Genomic DNA, 16,243 nt, shown 5'->3' on the forward strand with positions numbered 1-16,243 from the left:
AGCCCCAATTCTCTCTCTCTCTCTCTCTCTCTCTCTCTCTCTCTCTCTCTCTCTCTCTCTCTATCTATCTATCTATCTATCTATCTATCTACAGGTTGAGCCTCATTATTTGTGTGGTTCCAAGCACGCACGTGGATAGCAAAAAACACACTAGTTAGTTGGCAACCTTCAGTCTCGAAAGACTCTGGTATCACGCTCTGAATGGTGGTTCTGGCACAGCGTCTAGTGGGGCTGAAAAGGCCAATTCAGGAGTGACAATCCCTTCCACACTGGGAGCGAGTGCATTCTGTCCCTGGTCTGTCTCCCTGGCTATGGGCCTTCCTTCTTTGCCTCTTTGCCTCAGTCTGTTGGCCAAGTATCTCTTCAAACTGGGAAAGGCCATGCTGCACAGCCGGCAAAAAGCACACTATAGCAAATCAATTTAAAAAACAAAATTTCTTTGCTCTGGTGATTTAAAAACAGCGTTGCTGACCTTTGTGATGTAAAATAAGAGTCATTCACAGGAGAGGAAACTGAACGCTTTCCACATACGCTGCCTCTGACGCATTCTCGGCATCACCTGGCAGGACAAAGTTCCTAACAATACAGTCCTGGAACATGCTGGAATCCCTAGCATGTATGCACTGCTGAAACAGAGACGCCTGTGTTGTGGTCATGTTGTGAGAATGGATGATGGGCGGATCCCAAAGGATCTCTTCTATGGAGAACTAGTGCAAGGAAAGCGCCCTACAGGTAGACCACAGCTGCGATACAAGGACATCTGCAAGAGGGATCTGAAGGCCTTAGGAATGGACCTCAACAAGTGGGAAACCCTGGCCTCTGAGCGGCCTGCTTGGAGGCAGTCTGCGCAGATCAGGAGAGAGATCTTGGGGTGCTGGTGGACAGCTCAATGAAAGTGTCAACCCAATGTGCGGTGGCAGTAAAGAAGGCCAATTCTATGCTTTGGATCATTAGAAAAGGTATTGTGAATAAAACAGCCAATATTATAATGCTGTTGTACAAATCTATGGTAAGGCCACACCTGGAGTATTGTGTCCAGTCCTGGCCACCACATATCAAAAAGGACATAGTGGAAATGGAAAAGGTGCAAAAGAGAGCGACTAAGATGATGACGGGGCTGGGGCACCTTCCTTATGAGGAAAGGCTACGGCGTTTGGGCCTCTTCAGCCTAGAAAAGAGACGCCTGAGGGGGGACATGATTGAGACATACAAAATTATGCAGGGGATGGACAGAGTGGATAGGGAGATGCTCTTTACACTCTCACATAATACCAGAACCAGGGGACAGCCACTAAAATTGAGTGTTGGGCGGGTTAGGACAGACAAAAGAAAATATTTCTTTACTCAGCATGTGGTTGGTCTGTGGAACTCCTTGCCACAGGATGTGGTGACGGCATTTGGCCTGGATGCCTTTAAAAGGGGATTGGACAAGTTTCTGGAGGAAAAATCCATTACGGGTTACAAGCCATGACGTATATGTGCAACCTCCTGATTTTAGAAATGGGCTGTGTCAGATGCAAGAGAGTCACCAGCATGCAGGTCTCTTATTATCTGGTGTGCTCCCTGAGGCATTTGGTGGGCTGCTGTGACATACAGGAAGCTGGACTAGATGGGCCTATGGTCTGATCCAGCGGGACTGTTCTTATGTTCCTATACCCTAAGGAGGCCTCTATGATTGCCTCCCCACCACAAGATGCAGTGCATGCCCTGTTGGCACAGCTGCACCAGCACTGGAAAACTGGGTAGGATTTGTCCCTCAGTCCACTTCCCAAACCACTACACCTCCCTGGCTCTCTCATGCTCTCCTAGCCCCAACCAAAGCAGTCCACAGCTGGAGCAAGACAGCAGTTAGAACTGGAAGTGTTTTTTCCCCCCTAAAGACCTCGCACTGCATGCCCAAAGGGCTTTTCTTCCTGAGACCACATGCAGCAGCCATTCTGAGATGTCTCTCTGAGCTGGTGCTTCCTTCACGCGTCTCTTCTTATGTTATGTATTACAAATTTAGTTGTAGTTTTTGTGTATGGGAGTGGAGGGGTCGCATGTGGTCTCCAAATTTTGCCTTGGTGGTCCCTGAGCTCCTAAAGGTTGAGAACCTCTGCTCCAAAGGAAGCAGGTGTTTCATTTTCCAGAGTCATTCCAAGCAGCCTGGGGGGAGGGGTGATCTCCAGTCAAGCCTTCCCTGAGCTTGGGATTTGATGCTGCCTTGGCTTGAAGTCCAAGAGTAGCAACAGCTCCAGGGTGGGGGAGGACTGGGCCACGATGCACTCCCCTCCCTCACACATCCCCCTCTGTCATCACTAGCACCTCCCCTGTCCAGAAAGGGAAGACAGGGGAGTCAGTGGAAGACAACAACGGCTGTTCTTCGGCCTCTTCCTCCTCCTTGTAGAACGGACAGAGCTGTGGCAAGCAGTCCCTCCCCCTCCGGTGGTGAGGCCTGGCCTCAGTGCTGGCTTTCGGGAGGGGTTGGGCAGCGATGGCCAGGAGTGCCTGGGGCTCCAGAGCGTGCTGCCAGGGCCTCCGTGGCGCCCATGCTGCCCAGGTCCCATTATTATTATTATTATTATTATTATTATTATTATTATTATTAACAGTATTTATATACCGCTTTTCAACTAAAAGTTCACAAAGCGGTTTACAGAGAAAAATCAAATCACTAAATGGCTCCCTGTCCCAAAAGGGCTCACAATCTAAAAAGATGCCAAGGAATACCAGCAGACAGCCACTAGAACTGGCTAGTGCTCACTAGTGCTGGGGTGAGGTGGGCCAGTTACTCTCCCCCTGCTAAAAAAAGGAGCACCCACTTGAAAAAGTGCCTCTTACCCAATTAGCAGGGGTTAGCTAATCTTACCCAATTAGCATTAAAGCTTCTCCTTCCTGTCTTGTATCTTCACCAGCTTTATGGGCACAGCTGGTGGGTGTGGCGGGGGTGTGGCCTGGCACAGCACATACACAAGTCTTGCCAAGGCGACTGTGCAGCAGAGCTCAATGCAGAATGCAAGCAGATACATTCTGAAAGCCTCTTGACAGTACCGGTGGTTGGAACTGAGGACCAGTCCCCAGGCCTGGAGCTGGCGTAGAAACAGAGCCGTGCTGCCTGCGCGGCTGATGCCAAAGCTTGGGGAGGACATCCTTGTAGACCTGCTCGAGGTGGGAGGTGTGCAACACATGCCTCTTGTGGTAGGCTGAGGGCTTGCGGCTGCACCAGCAGTGGACGTCTGTGTCTGCATCCCAGTGGAGGGGAGTGCTGAGGGCAGACTGGAGGTTGCAGGGAACTTCTGCTCAGAGGGCAGCTCCGCAGTGGAGAACCCAGATGACCGCTCCCCTGCAGGACTTACCCTGTCAAGGCCAATCAAGGCACTGGTGGTGGTGCTGGTCCCATGTGTGGGAGTTGTGGCAGCTACTTGGGTGGTTGTCGTGGCTATTATGAGAGCTGTGGAAGGCGCTTCAGGTCTGCTTGTGATGGTGTCAGGAGTTCCTGTGGAGGTCTTAGGAGTGGTGAAAGTCTGAAGGGTTGTGGCTGAGTGGAGAGCAGGTGTTGTGGCCAATGATGCCTCCATGGGGGCCGTGCCAGGTCTACTGCCCGGAGTCCCAGGACTGCTGCCCTTGTTGGGGAAAAATTGAAATCACAATCCTGTTTGAGCAAAACTTAAAAGAGAATGAAATAAGTGCTGCCATGAAGACAGCCAAGTCTGCAGCCAAGACAGGTATGAAGTCTGCTGTGAGATGCATTAATGATTAACCAGCTGAGTGCTGAACTAGTAAAACTAAATGGAAACTATCTAGTCACCTAATCAGTAAGAAATCAGTTAATCCAAGTAATAAACATGCTGATTTAAGACTATAGAAACCTGAATAGTGAGAAAATATGAAGGAAAATGACCACACAAAATGAACACGCAAGGCTGATGTGGATATAAGAACATAAGAACATAAGAACAGCCCCACTGGATCAGGCCATAGGCCCATCTAGTCCAGCTTCCTGTATCTCACAGCGGCCCACCAAATGCCCCAGGGAGCACACCAGATAACAAGAGACCTCATCCTGGTGCCCTCCCTTGCATCTGACATAGCCCATTTCTAAAATCAGGAGGTTGCACATACACATCATGGCTTGTACCCCATAATGGATTTTTCCTCCAGAAACTCGTCCAATCCCCTTTTAAAGGCGTCTACGCTAGACGCCAGCACCACATCCTGTGGCAAGGAGTTCCACAGACCCACCAAGCACTGAGTAAAGAAATATTTTCTTTTGTCTGTCCTAACCCGCCCAACAATCAATTTTAGTGGATGTCCCCTGGTTCTGGTATTATGTGAGAGTGTAAAGAGCATCTCCCTATCCACTCTGTCCATCCCCTGCATAATTTTGTATGTCTCAATCATGTCCCCCCTCAAGCGTCTCTTTTCTAGGCTGAAGAGGCCCAAACGCCGTAGCCTTTCCTCATAAGGAAGGTGCCCCAGCCCCGTAATCATCTTAGTCGCTCTCTTTTGCACCTTTTCCATTTCCACTATGTCTTTTTTGAGATGCGGCGACCAGAACTGGACACAATACTCCAGGTGTGGCCTTACCATCGTTTTGTACAACGGCATTATAATACTAACCGTTTTGTTCTCAATACCCTTCCTAATGATCCCAAGCATAGAATTGGCCTTCTTCACTGCCGCCGCACATTGGGTCGACACTTTCATCGACCTGTCCACCACCACCCCAAGATCTCTCTCCTGATCTGTCACAGACAGCTCAGAACCCATCAGCCTATATCTAAAGCTTTGATTTTTTGCCCCAATGTGCATGACTTTACACTTACTGACATTGAAGCGCATCTGCCATTTTGCTGCCCATTCTGCCAGTCTGGAGAGATCCTTCTGGAGCTCCTCACAATCACTTCTGGTCTTTACCACTTGGAAAAGTTTGGTGTCATCTGCAAACTTAGCCACTTCACTGCTCAACCCTGTCTCCAGGTCATTTATGAAGAGGTTGAAAAGCACCGGTCCCAGGACAGATCCTTGGGGCACACCGCTTTTCACCTCTCTCCATTGTGAAAATTGCCCATTGACACCCACTCTCTGCTTCCTGGCCTCCAACCAGTTCTCAATCCACGAGAGGACCTGTCCTCTAATTCCCTGACTGTGGAGTTTTTTCAGTAGCCTTTGGTGAGGGACCGTGTCAAACGCCTTCTGAAAGTCCAGATATATAATGTCCACGGGTTCTCCCGCATCCACATGCCTGTTGACCTTTTCAAAGAATTCTATAAGGTTTGTGAGGCAAGACTTACCCTTACAGAAGCCATGCTGACTCTCCCTCAGCAAGGCCTGTTCGTCTATGTGTTTTGAGATCCTATCTTTGATGAGGCATTCCACCATCTTACCCGGTATAGATGTTAGGCTGACCGGCCTATAGTTTCCCGGGTCCCCCCTCTTTCCCTTTTTAAAAATAGGCGTGACATTTGCTATCCTCCAATCTTCTGGTACCGTGGCCGTTTTGAGGGACAAGTTGCATACCTTAGTCAAGAGATCTGCAACTTCATTCTTCAATTCCTTAATAACCCTTGGGTGTATGCCATCAGGGCCCGGTGACTTATTGATCTTTAATTTATCAATGAGGTCTGAAACATCTTCTCTTTTAACCTCTATCTGACTTAACTCCTCGGTTAGGAGGGGCCGTTCGGGCAGCGGTATCTGCCCAAGGTCTTCTGCCGTGAAGACAGATGCAAAGAACTCATTTAATTTCTCTGCCATCTCTAAGTCTCCTTTTATCTCCCCTTTCCCTCCCTCACCATCCAGAGGGCCAACCGCTTCTCTGGCGGGTTTCCTGCTTCTAACATATTTGAAGAAGCTTTTATTATTCCCCTTAATGTTGCTGGCCATGCGTTCCTCATAGTCTCGCTTGGCCTCCCCTATCACCTTCTTACATTTCTTTTGCCACAGTTTATGTTCCTTTCTATTCTCCTCATTAGGGCAAGACTTCCACTTATGGAAGGAAGCTTCCTTGCCCTTCACAGCCTCTCTAACTTGGCTGGTTAGCCATGCGGGCACCCTCCTGGATTTAGTGGAACCCTTCTTTCTTCCGGTATACACCTCTGCTGGGCCTCTATTACTGTTGTTTTAAGCAGCCTCCATGCACTCTGGAGAGACTGGACTCTTTTTACCCTCCCTTTCAACCTCCTTCTAACCAGCCTCCTCATTTGAGGGAAGTCCGCCCGTCGGAAGTCAAGGGTTTTTGTTAGAGATTTGCCTGGTATTCTTCCCCCAACGTGCACGTCAAAACGGATCGCAGCATGATCACTGTTCCCCAATGGCTCAGTAACGTTTACATCTCTAACCAGGTCCTGCGTACCGCACAAAATTAAATCCAGAGTCACCTGTCCTCTGGTGGGCTCCTTGACTAGCTGATCTAAGCCACAGTCATTTAGCACGTCAAGAAATCCGGTTTCCTTATCGTGACCAGAACACAAATTGACCCAGTCAATATGAGGATAATTGAAGTCCCCCATGATTACAACCCTGTCCTTCCTTGTCACCTCCCTGATCTGTTTCCTCATTTCAAGGTCCCCATCAGATTTCTGGTCTGGAGGACGATAGCACACCCCCAGTATTACATCGCTGCTCAAGCCTGGTAATTTAACCCACAGAGATTCTACGGTGGAGTCGGACCCACCTTCAATCTCTACTTTGCTGGATTCTATCCTGCTAATTGGGTAAGAGGCACTTTTTCAAGTGGGTGCTCCTTTTTTTAGCAGGGGGAGAGTAACTGGCCCACCTCACCCCAGCACTGTCTGTTCTAGTGGCTGTCTGCTGGTATTCATTTGCATCTTTTTAGATTGTGAGCCCTTTTGGGACAGGGAGCCATTTAGTTATTTGATTTTTCTCTGTAAACCGCTTTGTGAACTTTTAGTTGAAAAGCGGTATATAAATACTGTTAATAATAATAATAATAATATCCCTTCCTTAACATAAAGGGCCACCCCACCTCCAACACGCCCCTGCCTGTCCCTCCTGTAGAGTTTATAGCCCGGGATTGCGGTATCCCACTGATTCTCCGCATTCCACCAGGTTTCCGTTATGCCCACTATGTCAATATTTTCCCTTGTCACCAGACATTCCAGTTCTCCCACCTTTGCTCGTAGACTTCGGGCATTCGCATAAAAGCATTTATACACGGAATGCCCCAGGATGGGCTGCTTATTCGCTCCTTTGTCCCTGCATCCTCTCAGTGTGCCAAACTGTCTATCACATCCCATCTCCCTACCTTTCCCAATTTCTTCTCCTACCCTGCCTTTGTCTTGTTGTTCTCTAACCTCCCCATCCTCATCCCATAGGGATGAGGAGTCCCGAACCGGATGCCCCTCGGCTCCTGTCGGCCTTCCCCCAGGGATCAGTTTAAAAGCTGCTCTGCCACCTTTTTAATGTTATGCGCCAGCAGTCTGGTTCCATTCTGGTTCAAATGGAGCCCGTCCCTCTTGTACAGGCCCCGCTTGTCCCAAAACGTTCCCCAGTGCCTAACGAATCTAAACCCCTCCTCCCTACACCACCGTCTCATCCACGCATTGAGACCCCTGATCTCCGCCTGCCTAGCTGGCCCTGCGCGTGGAACAGGTAGCACTTCAGAGAACGCTACCTTTGAGGTCCTGGCTTTCAGCTTCCTGCCTAAAAGCCTAAATTTGGCCTCCAGGACCTCCCAGCTACACTTGCCCACGTCGTTGGTGCCGACATGCACCACAGCCGCTACCTCTCCCCCAGCACTGTCTACTAGCCTGTCTAGACGAGAAGTGATGTCCGCAACCTTCGCACCAGGCAGGCAAGTCACCATGCGGTCCTCACATCCGTCGCAAACCCCCCTCTCTATGTTTCTAATAATCGAATCCCCCACTACAAGAAGCCCCCGACCCCCCTCCCGCCGAGGAGTATCCCGAGTGCGCTCGGATACGGGCCCATCCCCTGGAGAAGGGATCCCCCCTAGGGGATTGTTTCCCTCCTCTCCAGGATGACGTCCTCCAGTCCCGAGACTTCCCACCCGGGCAGCCGAGGAGCTGCACGCCTGAGGTTGGGACGAAGCCTGATCGTCCCCGGAAGTCTCCCCACGGTCCTCCTCTGGCTGCCTGCGCTTCTCCAGGTAGGCCACCAAGGCTTCAAGGGAGCGGACGCGTTCCCTGAGAGCCTGGAGCTCCTTGCATCGAGGACACACCCATGACTTATGCCCCAGAGGCATATAATCATACATGTGGCACTCGATGCAGAACACTGGATAGCCCCCACCCTGCTGCTGGCTGTCTGACTGCATAGCTTTTTTGTTGTTGTTGTTTTATGTAGGGGTCCTTTTAAAAACCGTACACTGGATAGCAGCCCTTTTCTCTAGGGAAGAGGAAGGGCTGTGTCTGGGGCCCTGGCCTCCTCGCCCTGCTGCTGAACTCGCCCAGATGCTAAACTCTTGTGCCTTACCTGGCACTTAGTTCCCAGAGGCACTGGGTTCCCAGAGGCCACACGCGTCTGCAGAGAGCCTCACGCGATGGCCTGCCTAGCTTTATGCTCCTGGCTGGCTCCTCCCCCCTCCTTCCTTCCTGATTGAAAGGGGGCTGGCCTTCCCAGGTGAGTTTACAAAAGCTCAGGAAGGCAAATGGCTGCTGATGGGCGTGACCTACTCTGCAGGCTCCTGAATGGACTGCTTGGATTAGCCTAATGGGGCTCTTAATGGGTTGGGAATTGGCCCTTCCTAGGTCCTTTCCCTCCTAGTTCTGTTCTCTTAGGCTGGACTGTTTTTGTAACCTCAAGCTAGTTTTTATTTGGGTTTGTTTAATTATTTATTGCTCTCTAGATCCTGTGTCCCAATTTACTGACCTGTTTAGGTTATGTTCTAACTTAGATTAGGTTTAACCTGGGTTAAGTATAGGTTTAATTTAAACAAGTAGAAAACCTGCTTTTCACTTTATCCTCCTCCCTTCCTTCGATTAAGTGCTACCTTAGGTGCAGCTAACTTTCAATTTTGATTTAAATGCCTGACCCTTGGGCACTTACTCACGAGTAGGACTCTGCTCCTACTCACGAGTAGGACTCTGTACCTCCCTTAGGTGCTAACTTTCAATTTTGATTTAAGGTTGCTTTAAAGGTAAGGTTAAGGTTAGAAGACAGGGAGTTAGAACGACAAAGCGTTAGAATGAGTACACTTACCTCCTCCTCCTGCTCCTCCTCCTCTCCTTCTCCAAAACTCAGGGGTCTCCTTGCCTTCTCCTCGCCCAGATGCTAAACTCTTGTGCCTTACCTGGCACTTAGTTCCCGAGGCACTTGGTTCCCAAGTGAATGAATGCTGGTCTATAATTGGTGTCCAATAGTTGAATTGTAAACTAACTGAACTAGTCAGGGAATTAGAGGGCAGGTGCTCTCCTGGATTGAGACCTGGTTGAAGACCAGGAAACAGAGAGTGGGTGTCAATGGGCAATTTTCACAATGGAGAGAGGTGAAAAGTCGTGTGCCCCAAGGATCTGTCCTGGGACCGGTGCTCTTCAACCTCTTCATAAATGACCCGGAGACAGGGGTGAGCAGTGAGGTGGCCAAGTTTGCAAACGACACCAAACTTTTCCGAGTGGTGAAGAGCAGAAGCGATTGTGAGGAGCTCCAGAAGGATCTCTCCAGACTGGCAGAATGAGCAACAAAATGGCAGATGCGCTTCAATGTCAGTAAGTGTAAAGTCATGCACTTTGGGGCAAAAAATCAAAACTTCACATATAGGCTGATATCAAAAAGGACATAGTGGAAATGGAAAAGGTGCAAAAGAGAGTGACCAAGATGATTACTGGAAGTGGGCTGGAAGCTTGCCCTCTCAGCCCTTCCCTCCCCCCTGGAGATCTACAGCTGCATTCCATCCTTGATGGGCGTCTTTCTGGCTGCCTAGGTGCTACATAATCACCTTCCATTGAATTGTAAATTCTTAGCAGCTAGGACCTTGCAAGCCCCTTCTGTGTTACTGGGTTACTGTGGTTCAGGCTTTGCAATGCTACTAGGCCAAAACTGTACATATTCATGACACACAGGATGTGGTGACGGCATCTGGTCTAGACGCCTTTAAAAAGGGATTGGACAAGTTTCTGGAGGAAAAATCCATTCTGGGTTACAAACCATGATGTGTATGTGCAACCTCCTGAGTTTAGAAATGGGCTATGTCAGATGCAAGGGAGGGCACCAGGATGAGGTCTCTTGCTATCTGGTGTGCTCCCTGGGGCATTTGGTGGGCCGCTGTGAGATACAGGAAGCTGGACTAGATGGGCTTATGGCCTGATCCAGCGGGGCTGTTCTTAGGTTATTATGAATTGTAGCGTCTACTGCTTGCTCTGCATAAATGTTCTATGACATATCTGATTACCTCATCTGCAATATCAAGCAAAGAGTATGATGTTAATAGTGAAAAATATGATAATGAAGTTAGTTCATGAAGTTTTTAATCAGCAAACTAGTGAAAAACAGCAAGAATGTCTAGGAAGAGATCATCTGAAGCAGAAGGCGGCAATAAAATTGCGTGAAGGCAATAAAAGAGTTTGCTTAGCTGCCTTTATCTGTCTTTCTCACAGTCAGATAATTACCCTGCTGGACCTTCTTTTGTCCATAACACCCTCAGGGTCTGTGGTTGAGATCCTGGCGGTGGCTGCATTTCGGGGGGCTGTGTACGAAGTCTCAGGGATGGTTGTGGCTCCTTCAGGAACTGTGCTGGTTGAAATGGCTGACTTGCTGGTGCTTAGAAGTTCCTTGGAAGTGGTGCTCTCACTTGTGCCAATGGTCAGTTGGGTTGTGGTGGAACTCTTAGGGGCTGTGAGTTGGGGGCTTGTGATGGACATCTCTGCAGTCATTTTGGGGGTTGCCTTGGGGATACTTGTGATACTCTGTGGGGTCCTGGTAGGGCTGCCAATGGTGGTGGTGACTTGGTGGACTGTGGTAGGAGCCCTGACAGTGTCAAGGTCATGGACTGCTGTCGCTGTAGCCTCATCCTTGGTGAACATGGCTTTGGCAGTAGATGGCAGGCTGGAGCTGGGTACCATGGTGGTGACATCAATGGAGGTAGTGGAAACAGGGGTGGTTGAGAGGCAGACCAGCTGGTCTTCTGTCACGGAACTGAGGGCTCTCCCGGCCAGCACCTCAGGGCCTCCGCAGGTGACCTGCCTGGCATCTCTCACCTTCGGGAGGGTCTTGGTCATCCAGCGGTGCAGGTAGCGAAGGTGACAGTCACATCTCCATGGATTCCCTGCAAGTGTCACTGAGGCAAGCTGTCCAAAGTTGTTGAATAGGCCTGCAGGGATGCTCTTGAGGTGGTTCCTGTGCAGTCTGAGGGTCTTCAGTTTTGGGAAAGAGGAACCCAGCAGACTTTCCAAAGAAGAGAGGTTGTTTTTCTCCAGATAGAGCTCCGAGAGCCGATGGAGGCCTGCAAAGGCCCCTGGAGGTAAATAGGCCAGCTGGTTCTGGGACAGGGTGAGCTTCGTGAGTGCTGTGAGGTTGCCAAAAACGCCCCCCGGAAGAGCCCGCAAGAGGTTCCTGCCCAGGTCCAGCTCTTGGAGCAGGGGCATCTCCCCAAAGAGCCGGCTGGGGAGTGCTTGGATCCTGTTGGCAGACAGGGTCAACTGCCTCAGCTTCCTCTTCTCAAAAAATGCCTCCTTTGGGAGGGCCTCAATCTGGTTGCTGTCCAGAAGCAGCTTCTCCAGGTTCGGCAGACTCTTCAGCAAGTCGGGTGGCAGGCTCCGGATCCTGTTCTTACTGAGGCTGAGCTCTGTCAGGTTCTGCTGGTTGTCCAGGCTGTGGTCTGGGAGGCCGCTGAGTTCGTTCTCATACAGCCGGAGGACCCTCAGCTGAGGCAGGTGCTTGAAGATGTCCTTTGGGAGGAGGCCCGCAATCTTGTTTCTTCCCAAGTGTAACTGGGTCAGTCTGGGAAGAGCATCGAAGACACCCTCGGGGAGTGAAGGGATTTTATTCAAATGCAAGAAAAGCTCTTCCAGGTTCTCCAGGTCCTCAAAGAGTCCTCGTTCGAGTCCAGTGATCTGGGCGTCCCGCAAAGTCAGTTTCTGCAAGCGGGACAAGTTTCTGAAGGTGCCTTGGGGGAGACTGGCTAACTCTGCACCGCTGATTTCCAGCTCCTCCAGTTTCTCCAAGTTATCAAAGGCCCCCACTTCCACAGTGCGAATCCTGTTGCTGAGAAATAAGAGCTTCACCAGCTGGGACATGTTCTGGAAGGCCCCCGCGCGGATTCTCACGAGGCTGGTCTGTACAAAGATCATTTCCGTAATGATGGGATTCACCGTGCCTGGAATCTCCTTGACGTCTCTGGTCTGTGTGTAAATGTCTTGGTAGTACTTGGGGGCTGAAGAGCCCGGAATGGTCATGCTGCTTCTGCTGGTTTCCAAGGTGAGGAACAGAAGGAGAATGGCGCTTTTGAGCAACATGCTGGAAGGAAGCAGGCACACCTGCTGGTGCCCGTCTCCCTTGATCGGAGTCTTTTCGGCCAAAGGGCCGCATCAAATATCTGGGCACGGTGTTGAGGGCTGGGAAAAAATTAAATATACAATGTAAATAAATACATTAGAGATGGAACTTGGGTGAATGACTGAAATGAATGAATGAATGAATGAATGAATGGGCTCAAATGTCCAGGACTTCTCCAAGCACCAACACAGCCTAAGAAAAAAAGCGTACACTTAAATGGCCTCCGTTCCCCCACCCCAGAAGCACAACTCTGGTTGTGTTTGGTCAACTGGGCCAGAGGCTCTCAGGGAATCAGAGGCTGGCTGCGGGCTGGATAGAGGCACTCCGCGGGCCACAGCTGGCCCCTGGGCTGGGGTTTGGAGGCCCCTGCCCTAGATGGATGCGGTGGGTACATCTCTCCATCACTCAGGCATTGCAAGTTCTTGGTTTTCATTCTGTATTCTAGCTAATGTGCTCTTCTGTTTTCCTGGCCTGCTTCCCAGTCTACAGCTGTCCTTTGTGGTATCACCTCTCACATTATTCCTGACACAGTGACCTGATTCTGTGAGGTCCCCACTCCCAGGTTCCTCCCTCCCTCCACTGTGGACTGGAAGAAACTCTGTGGCAGACCTGTGCTTGGAGCCCTGTTAGAGAGCTGAGTAGAACAACTGTTAACAAGGCCAGCCCAGGATGCCCCGTGCCATGCCAAACGCTGCCTCTTTCACCAAGGAGTTGCCAGCCTCTGCTCCTCCCACTGCCAATGCTGGCACTCCACATTCTCTTCCCCACAACTCCTCTTCCTCTCTGTCCTCCTCCTCCTTTTCCAATCCAGGGATTGGAAGGAGAAGGCGGGGCAGTGGAGGCAGGAAGATGGACAGAGGTAGGCCCTCCTACCACTGCCTCAGTTGGCTTCATGGATGGGCCAGCCCTGATGATCTATCTATCTATCTATCTATCTATCTATCTATCTATCTATCTATCTATCTATCTATCTATCTATCATATTTTTATACTGCCCTTCCTCGAATAATACACCTATCTAGTTACTAACATTATGTCAACATATACTAGCGTTGACGTTTGGCACCCAACGCAGGCCTGATTGTCACCCTGGACTTATGCAGCACAGAATCTGGCAGCACCACAAAAATCAGCAGCAGCTTTCGTGGCCTTCCGCATCTCGCTTCCATCCACCTGGGAGGGGCCTCAACACTCTTTGTGATTGTTCTGGCCACTGCCTCTCCACAGGAATTTTCTGAGCCTCCCCAGTGAAGCAAGATGGAGGCCCCCTGCTAGAGGTGATGTGGGAGGAGCAGGTGCGGATGTGCCCCTCCCATGCTGCACCTGTGCTCAGAGGCACCTTTCCAGTGGTGCTGCTCCCCTCGGGTTTAGCGGGTCCCTCTTCACCCCGCATGGCCTCTTTTCCAGGGGCTGCTGCTGGCGTCCCTTCAGCATCTTTCTGAGATTATGGAGGCAGGGAACCATTTCCTGGCTTGTTTGTTTTGCTGTGCAAACAGCTCTGTGAAGCCTTCGCGCTCCAGAGAGGCACACACTCCCTCTTTCCGGACTGTGCATTCGCCAGCTGGATCCTGACCATTGCCCCAAACACCACCCAGGTGGAAACACCAAAGTCCTGCCCCCTTTGTAAAACTCTGGGTGTGAGGCTGTGATTAAAGATTCTATTTCAATATTCATAATAATGCCAGTGCCACTGATCATTAGAGCACAGCCACCCCGCCTCTCCCTTAGGCTTTCGGAAAGAAGAGCCACTGGACTGAAGCCAGCGCAAGGTGACCGTGCGCCTCATCTGGACGCTCCTCTCTTCCCTCTGAAGCATTTCTAGCTCCCTTCAGCTGCGTGGACGAGCCAGGATGCACGCCAGTGGGGGCCCCACTTACCTGCCCCGTCTCCCTGAAGACGACCTGGCGGGACTGGGGAGTTGCACGCAGGCTGCAGCGTGAGACCTCTCGGGCCTAATCTTTCAGAGGCACCCACTGCTAAGAGGGTGGATCTGTGCAGCACAGCTGCTCCCTGTCTGTGTGTTGCTGCTTTCTGCAGGAAGAGATAACGCCTGGCCCCCCCCGTGAACCACAGCTGGGCATCAAGGCGGTTCCGAAGCCCAGAACGGGTCTAGCAACACCCCTCTCTTGCAGCCCTGTCCTGAGAAGCACCAGTGGCTGTGGAGGCACAAAGCTGCCCTCTCCGCTGCTGTGTTTTGTGCCTGGAGTACTCTTGTCCAAAACACTGTCTGCCTTGGGCATGTATCTCCTTTGAGGCAGAATTTCATCCATTCCTTGTGGGGAAAAATTCAATGCATTTATTTTCTGGCCATTATTATTATTCCATGTCATGACTATTACTATCTCTCAGTCTCACCTACCTCACAGGGTTGTTGTGAGGACAAAATAAGGGGAGGAACCCTGCACACCACCCTGAGCTGCTTTCAGGAAGGGTGGTATAAAAATAGTTAGTTAGTTAGTTAGTTAGTTAGTTAGTTAGTTAGTTAGTTAGTTAGTTAGTTAGTTAGTGCGCAATCCTAACCAACTTTCCAGCACTGGCATAGCTGTGCCAGTGGGGCATCTGCTGCATCCTGCAGATGGAGGGCAGTCATGGAGGCCTCCTCAAGGTAAAGCAGTGTGTGTTCCCTTACCTCGGAGTTGCATTGCTCTTATGTCAGTGGTGGAAAGTTGGTTAGGATTGCAGCCCTAGTTAGTTATGTCATATGGGGTGACAAAAATTTGTGGGCTCCGGCTGTCAAATGACCTAGTTAGCCACTGCTCCTGTGCAAGCTCCTCTCAGTCAGTGCTCCATGTTGGAGCAGCTCCCGAGTTCAAGCCAACAGCCAAGGCCAGCCTGTCCGTGGCACACTGTGAAACCACCACATAGGATGGGCAACCTGGCAAGTCCCCAGCCCATCTGCCTGGCGCCAGCCCTCTTCTCACTTTTGCAACCACTTCACCAGAGAGCTGTGGAAGTGGCAGCCTCCTTTTCCTCCACTGGTGCTGGAGCAGGGAAGGGACACACAGAGCGAGTGGGAGTTTCCCAGCCGGTCTCTGCCCGCCCACCTGGCTGCTTGCAGAGGACCAGGTGGGCAGAGAAAGGTGAACTGCTGGGGCTCCCTGCTGCTCTTCACGTACCTGGAGCTGCTCAGGGTCTGAAGCGCCGCCCCCCCCACTCCATGCTGGGAGTGGGGAAGGGAGGCTCCCCCAGGCCTGTCGTCATGGGGTGACAAAGCCCCATCCTGACCACACCAGCTCCAACCCCTGACTTGCCAGCAACCGTTCTGAACTCCTAGCCCTCCCCCCGCCACGTCTCCCCCCATCAGTATCTCACATGCTGCAGAACCCACTCCTTGTCACTGTGTGGGTCCTGGACTCCCTCCCCACACATGCACACACAGTACTTTTTCCACCATCCTGCATCAGTGGGTTCCTTGGCACACTTTGCTCTGGGGCTTTTATTTTGCTTGCTCGTTATTTTGACAAACACACACACACACCCTTTGCTTTGAAGAAAGGGAGGACAGGTGGAGAGGCGTTCCCAGGGGAACTTTCGGTGAAGGGGGCACTCACGATGAGCCACGGTGACTGACTGCAGTCTGCTGAATGAGCCTGGTTTAAAGACCGTTCTGAGAATTGGACTGTATTGTACATCAATGCCCATTTTTCCGTCTGTTTATTCCACACCTGCCACTTCTTGGGGTCCAGGCCTCTGTTTTGCGGGGTGCTGTTTTCCTTGCACAGAAGCCGTTCATGCCACTCCCTCACCTTCCTGGGCTCCCCACCTTGGGCCCCTGATCTGCCTGGTCAGC

At 51.0% G+C, this 16,243-nt stretch overlaps 1 protein-coding gene across 2 annotated transcripts; it reads right to left on the bottom strand.

The window, feature by feature from the left end:
- Positions 1–344: 344 nt before the first annotated feature.
- LOC136644507 (carboxypeptidase N subunit 2-like) lies at positions 345–14,416 on the bottom strand. 2 transcript variants are annotated; one of them, XM_066620436.1, is made up of 3 exons: positions 14,331–14,416; positions 10,569–12,512; positions 345–3,602 (listed from the first exon to the last, which is right to left on the bottom strand). In XM_066620436.1, exons 2-3 carry the CDS (start codon positions 12,411–12,413, stop codon positions 2,859–2,861), a joined length of 2,589 nt encoding a protein of 862 aa, XP_066476533.1. In that variant the 5' UTR covers positions 12,414–12,512; positions 14,331–14,416; the 3' UTR covers positions 345–2,858. The 2 variants fall into 2 exon arrangements, with proteins under 2 accessions (XP_066476533.1, XP_066476534.1); XM_066620437.1 differs by having other exon boundaries at positions 3,491–3,597.
- Between the last annotated feature and the right edge of the window lie 1,827 nt (positions 14,417–16,243).

The sequence above is a fragment of the Tiliqua scincoides genome, chromosome 3 (assembly GCF_035046505.1).
Source record: "Tiliqua scincoides isolate rTilSci1 chromosome 3, rTilSci1.hap2, whole genome shotgun sequence".
Classification (NCBI taxonomy): Eukaryota; Metazoa; Chordata; class Lepidosauria; order Squamata; family Scincidae; genus Tiliqua; species Tiliqua scincoides.